Raw genomic sequence first — 21,594 nt, forward strand, 5'->3', positions numbered from 1 at the left:
CTAGTTTGTCATACCTTTACTCCATCAATATGTCAATATGAGTGTTCATTTACCAAGTGGACACTGTAATGAACTTAGCAAACGTCTGTAGTCCATATTGGGTTTTTTTTGGACCCAGAGGTTATGTTTACCATTTGAGTTAACTGCACTGACATTAACCAACCCATACCTTTTGGATTTTCACAGCCATGTGCTTATGAGCCTTTATTTGAAATTAGTTCAAATAAAAACTAATATACTACAACTTTATCTTTGAGTTTCAGTTGAGCTTCAGACACTATCTGAAATCATTGAATAACCACATACTCCTCCAGTGTTCACACCTAAAAGGGTTTTGAAATTAAAGATGTGTAGAAGGATCCTCTGCTACTATATAGTAACCTGCAGATCTAGACATGGGTGGGTCTGATTAAGGAATGATAGTGGGTCAGTCCACGCTGCTGCTTCTCTTGTGTTTGATGTGCTTGTGTTTTATAAAATAATTCCCTATTCAATATCTATTGTCTAGAGCACATCTGTTCCTAAGACAACGCCTACTGTGGTCAGCAGCCGGCCCCTCCCTGTCCCGAGACACAACACAAATGTCAAGTTTCTTTTTTTTGGAAATGCAAATGGTCAATCCGAACACTTTGGGTCTGAAATAATTCTTTTGTCATGTGGTTAACAACATTTTTGTTTCCATCCATTTAAAGAAAGTGCAATGAAACGTACAACCACAGGTTGTAAATTTGGTACCACTATTAATAAAAAACTTGTTTTCATTTTTAGAGGGTAGTATTATTTTACAGTCAATGTTTGCTTCAAGTCATTGCCATTCTAATATTACATATTTTTGCACTGCATATATTCAAAAGTTCAAAAATATTTTTTACTGTTTTTGAAAGAAGTCTCTTACGCTCACCAATGCTGCATTTATTTAGCTAATCAAAAATACAGTAAAAACAGTGATATTGTAAAATAATATTACAATTTGAAATATCTGTTTAATATATTTATTCCTGTAATGACAAAGCTGAATTATTCCAGTCTTCAGTGTCACATGATGATCCTTCAGAAATCACTGTAATATGCTCATTTGGTGCTCAAGAAACATGAAACATATTTTCAGGGTTCTTTGGGTCTGCCCTTTAGTAAATCACAACCATAAATCAGATAGTTTGACTACATATGTCTCTTTTATCCAAAGCTTTTCTTTGTTGTTGAACAATGATTTGAAAGACTGCCGAATGAATTTCATCACAGTGTCATAATTGTGTCTGGATTTGACATTCAAATTTTCCTGCCATCAGCCACATGCAGCCATCACTTCCTCTTCCAAGTTGAAAATATTCCATAGTCATTCTATTCTGGTATTTAAGTGTTATTTAAATACTATTGCAGTATTTATTGATATTTTAAATTAGCTTTTATTTTTATTTTTTTCATTTTAGTCTAACTTTTAGAAAAAAACATTTTTTTTTCTATTTGCTTTTATTTCAACTACTGAAAATGTTTTAGTCAACAATGACAGCAATGATTCTAAAGTACTATTTGAGATGTTTTTATTATTGTTATATATTTTTTAAGTTGTCATGCTATAACAGAATTCAGTAATGATTGAACTTCCCTAACACAGGCTGTATGCAGAGCAGCAGTAATTAATGTCCATTGGCAACTACTGCTCACTAAACACAAACATGTGGACATCAAACGCTCAGCATCAAACCTCACTAATATGTCTGGCAGTGCCTTCCTTTAAATCTCCTTCCCTCTCTTTTTTTTTTACATCATGAATTATTTACCTTCTCCCCCCAACCCAAATCTCCTTCCAACAGCCCTCAGATCTGCAGATTCACCGTCAGCTGTGCCTGCAGTCTTGCTGAGAAGCTCTGGTGTCCACACCCTTTGTGTGAAGCCTGATTGTGCAAGATTGGGCTAGTCATCGCTGTGTGGATTTAGTACAATCTAAAATAGCCAAGCACTTAGGTAAATGTTCAGGAAGGGTATCCCCCAAAGTTTATATATATATATATATATATATATATATATATATATATATATATATATATATATACACCTGATCAACTAGCCTACACAAACTACTTCTTATAATATAGTTTTATACGGCTGATATTGCTTATAGAGATGCCTCCAAAGTTTATTGTTAAGACCATGATGCTAGAGAGCTAAAAGCAACTCATAGGCGCTTCTTTAAGCATACATTGCCTCCCCTCCCCTCCCCTCCCCTCCCCTCCTGTTCCCCTCCTGTTCCCTTGTGCTGCAGTGCAATTGGAACCAGCTGCTGCTGCTATTTAGCCTGAGCAGCAGCACAGCTACATTACCATGGTTATGGATCCACGCTTAGGATTGTGGGAAGGGCTGGGTTTCCGGGTCACTGAGGAGAAGAGATATCATGCATATAAGCCCAGCCACATGTGGAATATTGTCAAAATGTCTCTCTGATCTTAAAATCTAAAGCTTAAGAATGCTGTTTTTAGCTAGGATGAAAAATTTAATAAGTTCTGAAGAATTCAAGCGCACGCTTCCTATGAGTATTTTCAATGGGAAGAACTTCAATGGGATATTTTGATATTTTAGTTAAGATGACAGGTGGAGAAAAGATGATCCCACTTTACAGAATAAATAAAATAGGAAAGCTTAACATGGCGAATATACAAAATATTGAATTATCTTTATGGGGCACACTTCAAAAACTTTCAAAAACTAAAAAATTTATAACAAATCAAGGTTGGGCTACATTTCATTTTAATGTGTCCCTGTTACAGTGTAATTATACATTTAAGTAGTATAGTAATTAACATGTACTTACTATATTAGATGCGTGTTTGTTTCAGGGTTAGTTGCATGGAAATATGCAGAATTTATAGTTATTACTATAATAAATACATGTAACGTGTATATATATATATATATATATATATATATATATATTATATATATATATATATATATATATATATATATACCCGTATACTTGGCCCTAAATAAGATGCTAAGTTGTCCCTTTAAGGATGCTGCCCCAGTTACACAGTTATATCCATACAATTTTAGCAAATTCTTTTCTGATGTTTTAGAATCAGGTCCCAAGATATAGCATTAAAGAAGATATATTATACATGGCAACATTATATGTGTTTTACAGGACATGTTTTACAAATCCATTTAAGTAATCTGAATATGCCATAGAGTCTCCAAAATCGGATAGTGGAAGTTGTCTGAACTAGGATCAGCTGGTTGGTTCATTTTTTTCAGTTTAGGCTTTGAAAAACCTTGAGGCTGCTTATTGCAGAGCCATGGGTGGAGCATGAAGCATACTGGATGTAATGTAGGTGTAATGGGTGGAGCTAGAAGGTCCAACCACACCCTAACCCAACCCATAACTCTGTCCCTCCACCCATTAGATCCACAGAGGTGGAGCTGGACTAGGTCCAGCTCAACCCATGACATCCAGAGAGGGGGAGCTGCAGTGAGCACCACTTAAAACCTTGGCCCCAAAAGGCATGTACCTTACATAATTTTAATCAATTATACATATGTCTTTTATTATACATGTGCAGATCTCAATTTCAGCCAATATACAGGCATGAAGCCAATACTTTAGCCATGAAGACTTCATGTACATGAGGATGCAGAGAGAGCTTACTATAGTTAAAATATTTAAGTTGCAGTGATAGTTGATGGTCATTTGATTGTGGATCTGACTGAAAAATTTGTTCAATTTTACTCTAAATAATGTAAATGGAAAAATGTTTAGCCACGGGACAAACAATATGCATTCCATGTGATCTTTCTTGAGCAAAATTCATTAAAAAAAAGAAATGATTTCTCCTTAAATCTCTTGTTTGCACCTCAGCTTATCTTATTAACAGTATCTGCTCATGAATCAAAGATGACACAGAAATAAGACTGTCCTCTTGGGCTGCACAGCTACCCATTTAATTATTGATTTTTTTCCCATAGCCTTGGGAGCTGTAAGCCGTATTTACCACATGGGGCAAAGTCTGCTTTTTATAATGTCACCGATAACACCACAAGGACACCGGGACATGTTTTAGAAATCCATTTCCATCATAACTGGGAATTACCTGAAACATGCTCAATCATGTTGCTTGTTAAGTAATCTGAATATGCCATCGAGTCTCTGACAAACAGATAGTGGAAGTTGTCTGAACTAGGATCAGCTGTTTGGATCTTTCTTTCAGTTTTCTCCAATTCATTGTGAAATTCCCTTTCCGGGACAATAATCCCAAACATAATTTTGGTGAATTCCACATCTCTAAATGAATGGATGTTTATTTTGCCCTTTTACACACCTCAATGACACACTCATGGCAGTGTGAGTCACACCACTGCACTCAGTGACATCAGACAAAGCACGTTATCGAGATAACGCTTTATTTATCATGAAAACAAAGAGGAAATAAATAACACCAAATGTGTAACTGTCCAAATTCAGCTGAGGTCATTGTACAGCTGAAATCCCGGGGTCGGTCTTCTGGGAACAGTTAAGCAATTGAGACTAAAAGAAAGCAGAATAGCTTCAATGCGATGATGAATCACAGACTGGTCTGTCTGGCCTGTTACACAGGGGTGGACTGAATACGGCTGTTTCAGCTGAGTCAAGGGAGCTCCGAAAATATTCAGGAAGTGACCCTGTTTTTCTCATCCCGTGAAAACTTCATCCCACTTTCCAACTGGACTGAAACCATTTTTCTTTATTAAATGGAGTTAAGTAAGAGTTCAATCATGTTAACTATCATAATAGGAAAAGTCATAGTTAAACCAAAATACCTAATTTAGCTTGTTTCGCAATAAATCAAACACAAAGCACAATGAGATGTATGAATACATTTGCAGTGCCATCAAGTGGCTAAGACCTGTAAAGACCATCTTTATGTTGAGTCTAGAAAGACACATCATTGACATTGACTGAAACAGCACTAAATTTGCACTTTATCCCAGTTCCTTCCAGGTAAACACAACTATTCTAGTGGGAAAATATAAACATCTTAGATTTGCACACTAAAATGAACACTATATTAGTGATTTTAAAGTAATTTAAAATCTGTGATTTCCCAAACTTTTCAAACTCAAAATTATATTATTAATACGAGTTATTTTAATGCCTGTAAATAACATTAACAGTATGTCTGTGTATAAATAACATAAATTATAACATTCTAATAGGCATGTTATACCAACTTAAATGGGTAAATAAGTTGATTAGGAGGCAATGATACAATACTGACATTTTCCTCAGGTCACCAAGACTAGATTGAATCTGGAAGTCATTTAACTTGGATGCTTCGCCAGTTGCCGTACTACTGCTGCTGCAACTCTTCTGTAAGCTTCGGCCTGCAAAACAGATAAATATGCATAACTATATAAGAATTAGTTATACAATTTTAAAAGTTATAAAAAAGTTTTTTTCAAATCAGTTATACAAGCATTTGTTACTTGTAATAATCTGAAACGCTGATAGAAATCTGCCAATTGGTTTAGTTAGTTTAACATTTTACAACCAAAGTACTTAAAGGCATATTATAGTTGTTCAGTGATTAATTTTTTGCTTGACCGTTAAGGAATAACCAAATTTTGGCTTGAAACTAGAAAGTTTCAAAGAGCATTTCAATTTAAGTACATAATTTATTATGTATAAATATACAATATTTATATTGCCATTTGTGCCATTTATCTCAACACAAGTGGTTTTTGAAATAGAATTTAGTATTCAAGTATAATATCATATTATACATTATGTACCTATATTTAATTGGGCTATATGTAAGAATTTTCATGTATAAATTACTTTTTTTTATTGCCAGCTTGAAAGCCTGTAGACTGATTTTTATGTGAAGGCCGTTTTTGCCGGGAAAATCAAAAGGATGTGATTCCCGAGAGCCTCTCTTCCCCTCTATGTCACATGAAATGAATGCTTATACAATGTTCCAGATAATACCTAAAGAGCCATTTTGTACGGTAATGTCAGTGTGTTGTGCAAAAAAAGGAAATTTTATTCAACTTTTAGTCTAACATAGCCAGATCTATATAGTCTATAGTCTCAAATATACTAAACTATCATTATAATTGTGTAAATTTACCTCATATGTTGTCTTTCGACATAATGCCAGTGAATTGCAGAGCTTGTGCAAGCATCTCCATATCGCTATGATCAGAAGTTCTTAACTGCTGTTTTCCCACTGCTGTCATTTTTGTTGTGTGTTTATTTTTTTATTGAGAGGAAAGGGCACAGCAAGTATTTACATATATATATATTTACATATATCAGGGCATTGAATAAGTTTCTTGTACGTTGCACGCACGAGTGAGAGCACAAACAATTAGTTGCTGGCTGCAGTTCACTTAACGGCCACCGGTGTCGCTAACAACAAGGGTTTCTGAATTGTACAAATTTGTGGTAAATTGTAGTTTTTATAATAAACACATGCTACTGAAATGTTTTACAAATTTTAATTTTAACTGAAAATTAAAATTAACTTATCAATATATGCTACCAAAGTGGTGTTGTAGCAAATTTTGCCACCCAAGATCCTGAAAGGCTTACAGTAACTACCATAATAGAAAACAATGAAAAGCAAGACAGGAGTCCATTATGATCCACTTACTTCTGGGCTATTTGGGGACGACACAACCACAGGCTGTCCTTTGTCTGATGTCTCTCTAATGTTAAGATGAAGAGGAATGTCTCCTGCAGTGAGAACAGAGAAACCGTGTGTCCTCAGAGAGTGGCTAATCCACTTGAATCAAATCTAGTTACAAACAATTTTACTTCATATTTTGTATTATATTTCGTAAATGTCACAGTTTTGATAAATGTGCTTAAATGCTAAACAATCAATCATAAAGTAATACATTTTGATGAATGATCTTACCAAGCATCTCAACACCGAGGGTATGAGCCAGCTCTTTAGCCCCATCTGAGCCGAAAATGTGTGTTTGATGATTGCATTTGGGACACTGAAAAACACTCATGTTTTGAACCAAACCCAGTACCTGAAAAAGCAATTCACATACTTGAATTATATTTATAAAGCAATAAATAAATATTGATACCACCAATAAGTTAAATGTGACTGTCACATTGCTTCAATGTAATTAAATGACAAAAGCAAATGCTTTACCGGAACGTTAACCTTTCGGAACATCTCAGCACCTCTTCGTGCATCTAGCAAGGCAATGTCTTGAGGAGTGGACACTATCACAGCGCCTAATAGGTAAAACCGACAAAAGTTCACATAAAGTATACAGAAAGACTTGTCATTTAATGAATAAACCTGTCAATTACTACTTAGATTGTGATATAGAGTGGTAAAACTGATTTCATAATGAATGTTCTGAATACTAGAGAATGTTAATGCGTCCAATTGTCTCCCACCTGATTGAAGAAATGACAGTCAAACCTTCAATGAGAATCTAAATCTGAAAATCCATGATGCTTTGTTGTGACTGACATTAGGTAAATTCTTCTTTCAGAGTATAAATCAGTCATTACATTTGTTTATTTACCTGCTATAGGAATGTTCTGAGTAATAGACAGTTGGACATCTCCGGTTCCAGGTGGCATATCAATCACAAGGTAATCCAGATTCCCCCAGTCTACCTGCAAGGGAAAAGTCATTATAGTAGTGAAAGAAACAGCAATTTTGAGTAAATTGGACACAATTTTGCATGGAAACAACATTCATGCACATTATGCTAATGAATGGAAATGGAAATCACTTGAAGAAATCTATTTAAATCTATCGCATCTATTTGTGCTGGACGAGGACCATAGAGAAAAATTATATATTTGATAAATACCATTATCAACAGCAATTTCTAAATCTAAATAACACACCTGTCTAATGAGTTTCTCAATAGCTGACATCACCATCAGACCCCTCCACACGATAGGTGCAACCTCTTCAACCAGAAAACCCATTGACATGCTGTAGGGGAAACAAACTTTAAGACTTAAAAAAAATGAAAATAAAATTGGAGAGAAACAAAAACAATAACTTAGAACTTTGAAAAGTTTGGGGACAGTAAGATTTTTTGTTTCTTTGTTTTCAAAATAGTTTTATCATTTTATTCAGCACGGGTTATCAAAAGTGACAGTTATTCAGTAAGTGACTTTTATTCAGCAAAGACGCATTAAATTGATCAAAAGTGACAGTAAAGATATATTGTTAGAAAGAGATTATAATGTCACAATAGATTTTCAAATAAATGCTGATCTTTTGAACTTTCTATTCATCAAAGAATCCTGAAAAAAGTATCACGGTTTCCAGACATTTTAAGCTGTTTCCAACGGTGATGATAATAATAAATGTTTCTTGAACATAAATCAGCATATTAGCATTATTTCTGAAGGATCATGTGACACTGAAAACTGGAGTAATGATGCTGAAAATTCAGCCTTGCAATTACAGGAATAATAATTGTATTTAAAATATATTAAAAGGAGCATTTTTTTTTTAATCATACCGACCCCAGAAGATTTAAATGGTTGTCTATATAAAATAATATTGTTGCACTACAGCTATTATTCAGAAATGTACTTACCAAGAAATTCCAAAATTTACAAGTGGTCTCATCAAATTATCTGAAAATAAAGAGGAAAAATGGATCAGACATGACTGACCATTTTCATTTGTATTATTTTAATTTTTGTTTACAAAGCAAATGTGGCCACAACACTCACTATCTGTTAATTCAGGATTTCCTTTTAGGTTCATTAACTTGGGAACTGAAGGGCCATAGACATCAGCATCTAGAAGACCCACCGATTTACTCTACATGCAAAAGCGGTATAAAAGAAGATTTTACTGAAGGCAAATCAGCTGCAATAATTGTGTCGATTTAACACAGTGGCTAAGATTGGGTTATCCGGATTCTGTATGTTACCTGATCATTAGCCATAAGTCCAAGAGCAAGATTCACTGTGAAGACATTCAACTAAATTAGTGTTTCAGAGAAATATTGACAGTTGACCAAAGGCATATTTTTGTGGAATGAAACAAACAAAGGTCAATGAATGCAAAAGACAAAAGACCTGCTGTTGTGGACTTTCCCACCCCTCCTTTCCCTGATGCAACAACAATGATCTCCTTCACTCCAGCTATGGGCTTCTGTTTTGGCAAACCTCGTGCCATGTGCTGCCTCTGTCTCTCCTGTAGAGTTCGTTCACCAGCACCTGAAGTCTAACACAATACAGTTTGAGCATATGCACCACTATTACAGTCTATAATTTAATGTAGGTGGGTCTATGCATCTTTATAAAAAATAAATGCTATACAACATTAATACATTTTATTTACATATCGCCTATCGCCAAGGACACTTTACATAATGTTGACAAATACAAATACACAATCTAGATACAACAACACGAACAGTCAGACAGACTCTGATCATATAACATACGAGACAAAACCAAAGCAAGCATAATAATAATGGCATGATACTAATGGCAATGTAATCACTATCTATTTCTGACATTTTCTTACCTTGAAACGAATTTCATGTCTATTTTGATGTGATGGAACAAATCTGCTAGGCAATAGCGGTGTGCCTATAATATTTGAGGAAATTTTATAAATTTGCAATAGCCTTTTGTAGCTGTCATGTAATTTAACCATCTTATCAGGTTTATAAAGATCACAGACTATGTCACGAGCAAAACAAAGACTACCACCGCTGTGGTGTCAGTTTAAAGCACTCGGTTACGCTGGAGCACCAATTTCTTTATTTAAAAACATTAAAGATTGCAAATACAGTGCAGTTTTTCAAAATATATGGCATGAGCTGTCGTGAAGTAGCGCCGCACTGTCTCCTCTTGATGACGTAAAATGTTTGGATTCACACGCGGAAACGGAACCCGCTGAAGTTCCAGAGTTCATTTCCATTACAAATGATACTGTGAAGTTCACGCAACAAAACATATGTTGTTTATATTATCTCGGAAGTAAATCGATCGCATTCATCGCAATCGAAGATTTCGTAGCAATGTCCGAGAGAACAGATAACGACATGAAAGCGCGAGTGATTCTCCAGCAGTGTTTGCATGCACGACTGCAGGTCAAACCTCCAGATGCTGAGAGTGAAGCTGAATGGGCTGAGGTAGCAGAAAAATAATTACACATTTCATCTTAATTAATTCTAGTTTTTGTCCAAATGATGACCCGTCTAGTGTATTTCTGATCATTCAGATTAACAGGGGAATGGTTATCTACATCTGCTTTTTCAAAGGTGCAACTGAAGATATAATCCCCAAAATGGGTATGCAATTGCTCTTCATATTTGCAATAAAACATACTGTATGCATGAATTCTGAAATATAATACAATATGTAGGCTAGGCAATTCAATAAGAGCTTAGTTTACAGCTGTTTTTCCCTCTCAGTGAACACTCTGCTGAACATGAAGCTTTGTGAGACCGAATCTGGAAAGTATACCTCAGTCCTTGCACTACCTGGCAGTGTTCTCATAGTACCACAAGCCACACTTGGAGGAAAACCAAAGGGAAAAGGGATGCAGTACCATGGCAACATTGGGAAAGATGAAGGCTTGAGGCTCTACGACAGCTTTGTGTCTCACTGTCAAAGTGAACTCTCAGCCTGCAAGAGCAGTGACACTGTTACAGAGGTCAAACATGGAACGTATGGAAACCGACAAGTACTGAAGCTGGATACAAACGGACCATACACTCATCTAATGGAGTTTTAAGAATGACTTTTTCTCTTGTTTGTAGAATCTTCTTCACAGCAGTGATTGGAAGTATATGGACATGGTCCTATATGGACTTCAGAAGTACAAAAGATGTTAATGCACATTTATATTTCCACTCCCGATTAAAGTGCAAGGCATAAGCATGGTGTATGTGTCTGCGTTCATGTTTTCTTAATTAGTGCTGTGATTCTGTATTTTAATCACCTATTTGCCTATAATCCTGGGCCGTAACTACTAAAAAAATTGTAACTATAGTATCCTATCTTGTCTGTGCCAGTTATTATTATCTTTAAAATAGTAGTAGTATACATCAAATTATAGTTTAAAATAATTTATTTAAAATATTTAATTTAATCTGTTTGCAGAGGATAACACCCTAATTTTTTACTCATATATACACATAAATTAATAACATAATCTTCAGAAGACTGAAAAAAAGCCACTTGCTAATTATTCCATAGCATTGTGTATTACATTCCATATTAAATTTAAAATAGACACCGTTTTTTTTTTTTTAGACCCTCTCAATCTTTACTTATTGTGCACTAAAAAATCAGACTAAAATAAATCAACCTTGACATTTGTTTATTTTCCTGCTATTGGAATATTCTGAGTAATAGGCCGCCGTCTATCTGCATGGGAAAAGTCATTATAATTCCTATTATGTACAATAAAGGAACAACAATGTTGTTTAAATTGAATACGGTTTTTATATTAGACCATATAAATTTTTTCTCAACGTGTAATTTTCCACCACATTTTAGATTCATAATGGCCGCATGAGCCTCTCCTGTCCAGCAGGTGACAGTGAAGTGCAGACATTCCGGATAATTCCCCATCTGGAACAGCACACGAAACATGAGCTGGAAGGCGATAGGTCCGTTGCAATAATGAGCAAAAGAATGTCTCATTCAGCAACATGTCAACACTAGCAGGCTGCAAGATCTTAAACCCTGTTAGGATTCAATGTTCATAAACTCTGCGCCTGAAGGCACTGTCTTTATAGTGTTTTTGCCACTCTAATAATGACTCATTGTCTTCATCAAAAAACCTGCTAATGGACGGCAGACCGAAGGAGCTTTACTCACAAAGACGAGACATATCAGCTGTAAGACATCGACAAACATGTAGGGTAAACGAGGGTGCTGAATGCCTTTCCCAACCTTCTAACGGGACAAATAAAAGGATCCCCAAGCGAAGAGGACACTTCAGTTCCCCCTGCAGAGATGATGATCATGTTCCACTTTATACTTTGGTCTTGGTGCTTGTGCTCTCTGTATGTACACGCTTTTACAAGATCACTGAGCCTCCACATGTTTGGTAAGCATTAGATCTGTAGAATTATGATAATAACCATATATCACTACACGATCAATAAATATTATGATCCATTATTGCAGTTGGGATGAGACTCATTTCGGGAAAATGGGAAGTTATTACATTAATCGCACCTTCTTCTTTGATGTCCATCCACCCCTTGGAAAGGTATTTCATTCCATCTAGACCCCTGTTTCTCCACTATAATCTCAATTTACGGTATTTAGTCAGTTTTTGTGTAGTTTGTGAATTAATCTAGCCTACACTCCTGACTCAGATGCTGATTGGCCTTGCTGGATACCTGACAGGCTATGATGGCACCTTTCCCTTCATAAAACCAGGGGACAAATATGAGCACCACAACTACTGGGGGATGAGAGCGGTAATCCTTTAATTGTCTCCCAATTAGTTTCATGCAGATTTCTAGGACAGAGGTAAACTTAAGTTATTTATATAAGAAAACATAGTTATTAATATAGGATATATTTATACATATAGTTAGTAACTTAGTATTGCTATATAAATAATTCAAGTACCTTGTACGAACCATGTACATATATATATATATATATATATATATATATATATATATATATATATACATATACATACAGGGTTCGTACAAGGTACTTGAAGTGCTTGAATATGACTTTTTGAAATTTAAGTCCTGGAAAACCCTTCAAAAAACAGCTATATAAAGAGGTAGCCTACTTAAAAAGTGCTTGACTTTTTTAAATACATTATATGAAATACATTTTTTTCAAAAAAAAAAAAAAACACAAATACAATCTTTTCATGCAAAATTAACACTGCAGCCTGTCTGATAAACCCCCATCAGACTTTTTCTCGATACGAAGTACACCAACATTATAATATTAGATATTATTTATTGAACAGTAATAGCTATTATAAACTTTGTATTTAATATATGTTATTAAATGCATTGTAAGTTGTATTTTTGATACCTTATATCTGTAATTTTGAGTTTTAAAAAATCCTAAAGATTTTGTTTGATAAGTGCGATCTCCGATTGTAGTCCTTGAAAACCAAAAAAGTAGTGCTTGAAAGATATATATATATTATCTTTCAAGCACTACATTTTTGTGTATGTATATTGAGAGAGAGAATTTAAGTTTATTTATACAAGAAAGTAAAAAATATTGTCAGTATTGTAGTATAGCCTATTTAAATGTATTAATTTAAACAATGTTTAACAATTTTGCAAACTATCACTAAATCCAGATCTAATTTATCTTTTTAATTTAACCATGCAAAATCCAATCATTATTTGAGTGTAAGCTCTAATCCTTTTTTTAAATTCCTTTGTGTGTAGTTCTGTGCAGCTCTTGGTTCCTGTCTTCCTCCTTTTGCCTTTCTTATTGTCCTGGAGCTGTCACATTCTCCACCAGCAGCGCTAATCGCAGCCTCTCTACTTATTTTTGGTGAGTGTGGTAGTGATCATCAACACATTTGCTGTATTCAACGACGATAATCAGAATCTAAATCAACTGGTCTATTTTTCAACAGACACTGGCTGCATCACCCTGTCTCAGTACATTCTCCTGGATCCCATTCTAATGTTTTTCATCATGGGCTCTGTTCTGTGCATGGTCAGATTCAACACACAGAGACTCAGGTAGAGGAGGAATCTCTCTATGTAGCTTTATTGTTTGAGTTTGTATACCTAATGTATCAGGAATGCAAATGGTTTATTTTTGTGTTCAGGTCTTTCAGCTTCTCCTGGTGGCTCTGGCTGCTTCTGACGGGGGTCTGCCTCTCTGGTTCTCTGGGAGTGAAATTTGTGGGGCTATTTGTCATCCTCTTGGTGGGAATCAACACAGCATTTGATCTGTGGAGGCTACTTGGGGACCTCAGCTTGTCTCTGGTATAAATCAGAACCTGTTTCAAAGATATTCACCACTGTTGAAAAGTTTGGGGTCGGAAAGATTTTTTTTAATGATTTTGAAAGAAATCTCTTATTCTTACCAAGTCTCCATTTATTCAATCAAAATGATTGTAATATTGTGAAATATTGTCACAATTTGAAATTTTCTATTTTAATGCATTTTAAAATGTAATTTATTCCTGTGATGGCAAAGCTGTATTACTCCAGTCTTCATTGTCACATGACCCTTCAGAAATCATTCTAATATGCTGATTTTCTGCTCCAGAATAATTTATTATTATTATCAATGTTGAAAACAGTTGTGCTGCTTAATATATCCTTGTAAACCGTGATACGTTTCCAGGATGGAAAGTTCAAAAGAACAGCTTTTATTTAGTCTTTACTATCACTTTCAATGTAATGCGTTTTATAAAAGTATTACTTTTTTATGGTAATGTATGCTGAAAACAGTTTCTTGTTTTTCTCAAGGTGGATTTTGGGAAGCACTTACTTGCTCGAGTTTTCGGGTTGATAATGCTCCCGTTGTTCCTGTACACTACAATATTTGCCGTCCACTTCATTGTCTTAAACAGAAGGTATGTTTGAGCCAATATTGATATTCTGTTCTATTCTAAAAGCAGTTGCTAATTAATACATGAATAAAATCTAATTTTAACAGCCTTCTTTTTCATACACAGTGGTCCTGGGGACGGTTTCTTCAGCTCTGCTTTCCAGTCTCGCTTGATTGGAAACAATCTACACAACGCCTCCATGCCGGAGTGTAAGCACAGCTTAATACTCAATATTTGACATTTTTACTGCTTGTGTTTCTCTTGGTTTACTTGGGCTTTTTACTCCTCCCTCCGCACAGATCTGGCATATGGCTCTGTCATAACAGTGAAGAATTTGCGAATTGCGGGAGGATATCTGCACTCTCACTGGCACCTTTACCCAGAAGGGGTTGGAGCTCATCAACAGCAGGTCAGCTTCTCTTACCAAACCCAAACAGGAAGACAACAGACCTGTTTCTTATTTTGGTTTATAATTTCTAATTACAGATCAGTCAGATTGAAAAGAAGAAGAAAAAAAAGAAATTAATATTGTATGCAACATTAGTGGTGATCAAAAGTGGCATAGACATTTATAATGTAACAAGATTTCTATTTCAAATAAATGCTTTTTGTCACACTTTAGATTAGGGTCTAATTCTCACTATTTACTTACTATAAACTGTTTATTGACTTTTGCCTCAATAAACTCCTAATTACTGCTTATTAATAGTTACAAAGGTAGTTGTTGGGTTTAGGTATAGGGTAGGATTAAGGGATGTAGAATATGGTCATGCAAAATAAGGCCTTAATATGTGATTTATAAGCAATAATAAACAGCCAGTAGCATACTAATAAGCATGCTAATAAGCAAGTAGTTTATACTAGTGCGAATTGGACCCTAAACTAAAGTGTTACCGAACTTTCTATTAAATAATCCTGAAAATTGTATCATGGTTTCCACAAATATATTAAGCAGCACAACTGTTTTCATCTGTGAGGATAATTATAAGAAATGTTTCTTGAGCACCAAATTATTATATTATTCTGATTTCTGAAGGATCATGTGGCAGTAAAGACTGGAGTAATGACGGCTTGAAAATTCAGCTTTGCCATCACAAGAAAAAAATACATTTTGAAATAGATTATAAGAGAAAACATAAATTATATTAAAATAATTGTATTATATTCACAATATTACCATTTTTAATGCAGCCTTTGTGAGCATAAAAGACTTCTTTAAAACGTTTCAAAAAATCTTACTGGCATGGGGCCAAACATGTTTAACAGTAGTGTGTACAGTATCTAAATGTATATTTCTGGTACAGTGTCTGGCTTGTATTTAGAAATGTATGTGGTGTGTAACAATAAATAATCTTCCTCCTGAATCTATTTTTCATCTTCACCCATGTAGGTTACAGCCTATTTGCACAAAGATTATAACAACCTGTGGTTGGTCAAGAGACCTGACAACTCTGACGGTGAGTTCTTTTACATGTTTGCACTACTTTACTATCCTATATCGACACTGCACAAGAGTCAATAACTCCTGTTCTTTGCTAAGATCTCACAGGGTCATCAGAGCTGGTCCGAAATGGTGACATCATTAGACTGGAACACAAAGAGTAAGCATCAAGTTGTTGATTTTTCGAAAGTAAAAGTGATAATAATAGTAACAGTGCACACCTGATTCTCCTCATCAGAACTACAAGGAATCTTCACAGTCATTTCCATGAAGCTCCACTGACCAAAAAACACCTGCAGGTCACAGGATACGGCATTGTGAGTAGTACTATACTTATTTCAGTAGAAGTTACAGTTCATGTACTACAGGTTTTGGCATTGCTATAGAGTGCTGCAGTGATGATGTATTTTTGTAGGCCAACCTGGCCATCACTAACTTTCAGTCTTTATTTAAAAAACATTTTTCCCTTAAAGTTTGAGATAGGAGAGTTTGCAAGAGCGTGATTAAAAACGCAATGAGGGTGTGAAAGCGGACTAGGATTAAATTAGTTTACCTATTCAGGGTGATGACGTTTGATGTCCCTCCTGTAGTCCCATTTAGCCACTTGTTAGCAACCACCTTTTTTAAGACAAGTAAAAGCTTTAAAAATAAATCAAAAAGGGGTATTACTGATGTACGTAAAATAAAACGTGAAAATATCTTGAGCTGGTCTTAACCACAGACCTTATTTCAGGCATTTAACCAAAAAACAATTAATAAAACCCAAAACCGGAAGTGCTAAAATGCAAACTCGCTTCCATGTTTTGGCCTCAAAATTTATGTCATACCTACACCACTCTATTCACTTCAGGACAATGAAAAGTGAAGTGAAAAAAGGCTAACTCATTTACAGGTTTTGGACGACAAAAATGATCTCATACTAACAGCGAACTTCAGTGCAACCTCTTATGAACATTGATCATTTTTACAAGTTGACAGTAGCATCATCAAACGGAATTGCTTTTTGTTTCAGAATGGAAGCGGAGACATGAATGACTTGTGGCAGGTGGAGGTGTGTGGAGGGAGGAAGGGAGATCCGGTGAAGGTGCTGCGTAGTAAAGTGCGCTTTCTCCATCGCTCCACGGGTTGCGTGCTTTGCTCCTCTGGAAAGACCCTACCCAAGTGGTGAGAGCGTTTGTTCAGAGAAAACTTTCCATAAAGCATTATTAGCCAACTATGGTTGCAATTTCCGTTGTTACCAACATAGTTCAGCAATTTGGAATTTTCCGAAACTATAGTTCCAACAAACATTCACAAAAACCATTGCAAACTTGTGTGGTTGGAACTACAGCTCTTGAGCAGCATAGTTTCTTGTTAAATGACATGTGGACTTGTCATGCTCTTGTGTGCAATAAGCAAGCTTAAATTCAGTACATTCTATATCTTTCATTCTATTTAAATATTTATCAACAATAAACGTGTCAACAATCAGCACCATTTTTTAAGTGTGTGTAAAATGCGCAAGGGAACTCCAGAGTATGATGTAGAGGGAACCTGCGATGAATCAAACATGGACATGGAACATAAACATTAGGTGCCTTGTTCGTTACAGCAGCATCTCTGAGATCTCGAATAGATTAATTAGCATTAGATTAGATTAATTGTCTTAATTTAACATGTCTTAAAGACGGGGCGGCAGTGGCTTAGTGGTTCAATCCCTGGTTCAAGACACCTAACCCCAGCTGCTCCTGATGAGCTGAATGGCGCCTTGCATGGCTGACATCGCCGTCGGTGAATGAGTGAATGAATGGGTGAATGTGAGGCTATATGTAAAGCGCTTTGGTGGCCATGGGTCTGTTGAAAGCGCTATATATAAATGCAGTCCATTTACTATTTAAAGACGGTCCTATATTGTTGAACCAATGTTACTACTAACCAATGAGGTGTGACCATGTTACTATGGTTTAGGGAAACAGTCATGACTAGTTGATTAGTTTTTTTTCCAATGATGCATCATGCTATGGTAGTTAATCCGTGAGTTACATCATTGTATAGTAAACGCACTTCTAGTCAGTTGCGCATAACTTATCACAGAAAGACATTTTTTAAACTGCATTTTACTTTTCAACAGGGGATGGGAGCAAGTGGAGGTCACATGTAGCCCATATGTCAAAGAAACCCCCAACTCGCAGTGGAACATTGAAGATCACATCAACCCTAAATGTATGTACATATAGCTACATTTTAAAAAATATGATAATAGGTAGAAATGTGCCACTGGATGGGTTTTTCTCAGCTGTTTGTGCAACTTCTTTGTGTATCTGCAGTGCCCAACATCAGTCTTTTAGTGCTCAAACCCACTTTCCTGGAGATCCTCTGGGAGTCTCATATTGTGATGATCAGGGTAAGATTTTCACATGGGAATAATTTATGAATTATGGTTTAAGTTTAATAAAACTTGTTTTGATTTTTGTTTAGGGAAACAGTGGTTTGAAAGCCAAAGACAATGAGGTTAACTCTAAGCCCTGGCACTGGCCCATCAACTATCAGGTAAGTTGTGTAAAATCTGATTGACAGATTAAAGAAAAAGTAGTGTTTTTTAATAGCAGTGTTAGTGTTATTTATACTATTATAGTATTTATTAGCTTTTATTTTTTATATTTTCAGTTTTTATTCTAATTTTAGTTTGTTTTAATAAATTTGTAATTTCTATTTATTTTTATTCACCTTTCATGTAGCGTGTTATATAGCTGTTTAAGGTCTGCACATTTTTTAAAGATCAAAGTGTACAATAAAATTAATTGGAGTTATTGTCTCCCAAAAGAAAGAACTGATTCTGAACTGCCGAAACGAGTCGTCAGTAATTCCAGTCTTACTTCCTGCATGAACCTATGTAGGTTTGTAACAAATTTGCATAATACCAGCCTATAGTTTTTATTGGTCTGCCCACAAACATCTACTTTGACCCTCCCTCAAACACTGTAGTTGTAGCTGAAGCCTGGAAGAGGTTGGTTCGTGCGTGGTGTTGACATTGAGAATACACTGTTTTCTGTGCTGCCAAAGCAACTTTGCATGCACTTTCAAAGGATGAGGACTCAAATTGATATGGTAAAACTGACAGCATCATTACTGTTCATAATCACTGTGTATACAAGTGCTGGGGAAGCTTCTGGAGTTGGAATTCAAATGGAAGTTTCATTTCCGACATGATCCGTAAGTGGTAGACCAATCACAACAGACTGAAAAGGACGGGAAGGATGGGATAAGAGAGACTGAATCTTCAAGCAAACCATGTTCAGACTCTTTGAGAAATGTGATGATGTCTGATGTGCAATGTATATTTTGAGAATTTTTTTTTGTTTGTTTTTACATTGGATGCATGTAAAGGAGACCCCCAAAACAAAATTAAGAGCCTTTAATAGGGGCACTTAAAGTTTTAGTTTTATTAATTTTAGTACTTCAACTTATTTTATTTTAGTTAGTTACCAGCACAAAAAAGTTTTTTTCAGCTTTATTTCTATGAACAAAAATGATTTTTAATAGTTTTCGTTTGAGTTACCATAACAGAACTGTTTTGAAAATCCACATCTGTGTACTATCTCATCATTATTCATTATTCATAATAGGGTTTGAGGTTTTCTGGAGTAAATGAGACGGAGTACCGTGTTTATCTACTCGGGAACCCTGTAAGTGTCTCTGTCCTTTTTTATGCCCTCTATTTGCTAAGATCTCTTGTCCTGTCATTGCCAAAACATCATAATTCATCCTCAGGTCATCTGGTGGCTGAATCTACTGAGTCTGGCTCTATTTGTTGTCATGCTGACCGTGGCTTCTTTAGCCGTACAGAGAGGAGTGAAGATGGAGGGAATGAGGAAAGGTAAGCAGCTCTGCAGATTGTGCAGTACAAGAGCCAATCTGAAGTCTAAAACAGCTGATGTTTTCTTTCAGTGCACTGTCATGCTCTCATGGAGGGTGGTGGGATGCTGCTTTTGGGCTGGCTGTTACACTACCTCCCGTTCTACATCATGGGTCGCATACTCTACTACCACCATTATTTTCCTGCCATGCTGTTCAGCAGTATGCTCACAGGTACAAAGGCAAACCAGATAGCCATAGGGCAGAAATCGGCTGATATGCTTATCAAAATATTTTCATATGGACTAAAGGTTAATAATTAGCCTTATGTAAATTGTGTAAAACCTACTTTGGACTTTAAAATGTTTTGGTCATCATTAATTAGCATATTTGTTGGCACAAATTATTACAGTTAACATATTTAATGACCTTCTTTATTCAAGGTATTACTCTGGACATCTTCCTTCAGAATTTTCAACTTCTCTTTAGTTCATCCGTATCCCATTATCTTCTGAGGGGAGGTCAATCTATACTCTTGTTAGGGTTCATGTATAGGTAAGGCTCCACAATGTTTAACTTTAGTTGTTTTGGGCTCATAACCCCTTTATGCTTCCTTTATTTTTTTTAAAACTCTTTACAAAATTTCTCGTTAGAAATGAATAAAGTGGGCTATATTCGTTTATTTAATGAAAAAATTGTGCATTTTACGAATATTCTATGTAATATTGATCTCACTCTGAAATATCTTCTGTCCATCTCCTTTCAGCTTTTACCTCTTTCACCCTCTCTCCTATGGCATGAGGGGGCCACTGGCACATGACCCTACCTCCTCCATGGCCGGCCTCAGGTGGATGGAATCCTGGGAATTTTAGATAACATTTCTATTAAATTTTAGACCATTTATCCCGGGCCTTAAAATGTTTTAAACATTTTAGTTGTTACATGTTGACTGGATCATTTCATTGTTGAAGGACAGCTTTTAATCTGTTGTTATGTTGTGATGAAACTTTTTAAAATAGTATTTTAAAGTTACGGTATTTTACAGTCATAATTTTTTGATAGTGTTTACCTACTGTTGCTGATCTGAAATAAACTGATAGAAGTAATAAAGTGCCTTTCAGTTTTCACATTTATAGACTCTGTATAATATTCACTCTCTTGACTGTGTTTTTACATTTCATTTGTTACATAATGTTTTTCACTATTTAAGAAGAAATTTATGAATTAAAAACAGACAACCTCAAATGTATCTCAATAATATATTTATAAGCGGCCCAAGTTGTGTTTTTGTTCAATTAAATGGCCTTACTACAACATTTCAATTGGATACATGTTGGGAGCCTGGCTATGTGGTTCTGGAATAACAATAATGTTATTTTCAAGATTTTTTGGTGTTTGCTTTTGTAATTGTCTTGCTGGAATTGTTGCCTTAAATGCAAATCAATGACTGACCGAAATTAATACATTTCAAAAATGTCCGTGTATTAGGGTTTTATTTGTGTTGCATTTGATAGCAAAATCGTGTCTAGGTCCTTTTACTGAAAGAAATTTTCATAAACCACATTATGCTTAGAGGAAAAATGGTATGTGTTTTGGGGCTGTATATTAGGTAAGTTTAACATCTCAAAAGTTGCATGTATTTTTTTTAAATCTGTCCTGTTTAACACAGATTGAATATTGAACTCAACTACTGTTACTTCTCAGGTAAGCTGAAACTGATGTTTACCTATGATTCATATTTCTCTGTCAATGGTTGCGACAGAGCACAACACAAGAGGGCGGGGCTACAGATATCCATTCCCTTCAGTCATTGGT

General features: G+C 35.4%; 3 protein-coding genes across 6 annotated transcripts; 2 read left to right on the top strand and 1 right to left on the bottom strand.

Moving 5' to 3' along the window:
- Positions 1-4,374: 4,374 nt before the first annotated feature.
- nubpl (nucleotide binding protein-like) lies at positions 4,375-9,863 on the bottom strand. Of its 2 annotated transcripts, none has more exons than XM_081348061.1 (12): positions 9,510-9,863; positions 9,056-9,203; positions 8,908-8,942; positions 8,705-8,795; positions 8,566-8,605; positions 7,859-7,949; positions 7,528-7,621; positions 7,143-7,228; positions 6,894-7,014; positions 6,627-6,709; positions 5,250-5,355; positions 4,375-4,699 (listed from the first exon to the last, which is right to left on the bottom strand). In XM_081348061.1, the coding sequence occupies exons 1-11, from the start codon at positions 9,639-9,641 to the stop codon at positions 5,293-5,295; spliced, it is 984 nt and encodes a 327-aa protein (XP_081204187.1). In that variant the 5' UTR covers positions 9,642-9,863; the 3' UTR covers positions 4,375-4,699; positions 5,250-5,292. The 2 variants fall into 2 exon arrangements, with proteins under 2 accessions (XP_081204187.1, XP_081204188.1); XM_081348062.1 differs by having other exon boundaries at positions 4,383-4,519; positions 9,510-9,846.
- Positions 9,829-11,018, top strand: dtd2 (D-aminoacyl-tRNA deacylase 2). Of its 2 annotated transcripts, none has more exons than XM_081348063.1 (3): positions 9,829-10,122; positions 10,212-10,281; positions 10,405-11,018. In XM_081348063.1, exons 1-3 carry the CDS (start codon positions 10,009-10,011, stop codon positions 10,725-10,727), a joined length of 507 nt encoding a protein of 168 aa, XP_081204189.1. In that variant the 5' UTR covers positions 9,829-10,008; the 3' UTR covers positions 10,728-11,018. The 2 variants fall into 2 exon arrangements, with proteins under 2 accessions (XP_081204189.1, XP_081204190.1); XM_081348064.1 differs by having other exon boundaries at positions 9,864-10,122; positions 10,193-10,281; positions 10,405-10,877.
- A 511-nt stretch (positions 11,019-11,529) lies between these two features.
- pomt2 (protein-O-mannosyltransferase 2) lies at positions 11,530-21,313 on the top strand. 2 transcript variants are annotated; one of them, XM_081394195.1, is made up of 21 exons: positions 11,530-12,050; positions 12,131-12,215; positions 12,325-12,429; positions 13,381-13,489; positions 13,575-13,683; positions 13,773-13,932; positions 14,422-14,528; positions 14,631-14,713; positions 14,804-14,913; positions 15,895-15,961; positions 16,045-16,105; positions 16,184-16,262; positions 16,958-17,109; positions 18,056-18,147; positions 18,252-18,328; positions 18,403-18,474; positions 19,551-19,610; positions 19,696-19,801; positions 19,873-20,013; positions 20,223-20,334; positions 20,546-21,313. In XM_081394195.1, the coding sequence occupies exons 1-21, from the start codon at positions 11,788-11,790 to the stop codon at positions 20,649-20,651; spliced, it is 2,256 nt and encodes a 751-aa protein (XP_081250321.1). In that variant the 5' UTR covers positions 11,530-11,787; the 3' UTR covers positions 20,652-21,313. The 2 variants fall into 2 exon arrangements, with proteins under 2 accessions (XP_081250321.1, XP_081250322.1); XM_081394196.1 differs by having other exon boundaries at positions 11,615-12,050; positions 12,325-12,481; positions 20,546-21,261.
- Positions 21,314-21,594: the final 281 nt, after the last annotated feature.

Source organism: Scardinius erythrophthalmus (assembly GCF_964197995.2).
Source record: "Scardinius erythrophthalmus genome assembly, chromosome: 19".
Lineage (NCBI taxonomy): Eukaryota > Metazoa > Chordata > Actinopteri > Cypriniformes > Leuciscidae > Scardinius > Scardinius erythrophthalmus.

Excerpts from the sequence above, each read along its gene's own strand:
- nubpl (XM_081348061.1), bottom strand. The coding sequence starts at position 9,641 with ATGGTTAAATTACATGACAGCTACAAAAGGCTATTGCAAATTTATAAA. Across the intron at positions 8,943-9,055 it reads GGGAAAGTCCACAACAGCAG|TGAATCTTGCTCTTGGACTT; the intron begins GTCTTTTGTCTT and ends ATGTCTTCACAG. Across the intron at positions 8,606-8,704 it reads AAATCCTGAATTAACAGATA|ATAATTTGATGAGACCACTT; the intron begins GTGAGTGTTGTG and ends CTTTATTTTCAG.
- dtd2 (XM_081348063.1), top strand. The coding sequence starts at position 10,009 with ATGTCCGAGAGAACAGATAACGACATGAAAGCGCGAGTGATTCTCCAG. Across the intron at positions 10,123-10,211 it reads GTGAAGCTGAATGGGCTGAG|ATTAACAGGGGAATGGTTAT; the intron begins GTAGCAGAAAAA and ends CTGATCATTCAG. Across the intron at positions 10,282-10,404 it reads AGATATAATCCCCAAAATGG|TGAACACTCTGCTGAACATG; the intron begins GTATGCAATTGC and ends TTTCCCTCTCAG.
- pomt2 (XM_081394195.1), top strand. The coding sequence starts at position 11,788 with ATGGACGGCAGACCGAAGGAGCTTTACTCACAAAGACGAGACATATCA. Across the intron at positions 12,051-12,130 it reads ACTGAGCCTCCACATGTTTG|TTGGGATGAGACTCATTTCG; the intron begins GTAAGCATTAGA and ends CCATTATTGCAG. Across the intron at positions 18,148-18,251 it reads AGATCACATCAACCCTAAAT|TGCCCAACATCAGTCTTTTA; the intron begins GTATGTACATAT and ends GTGTATCTGCAG.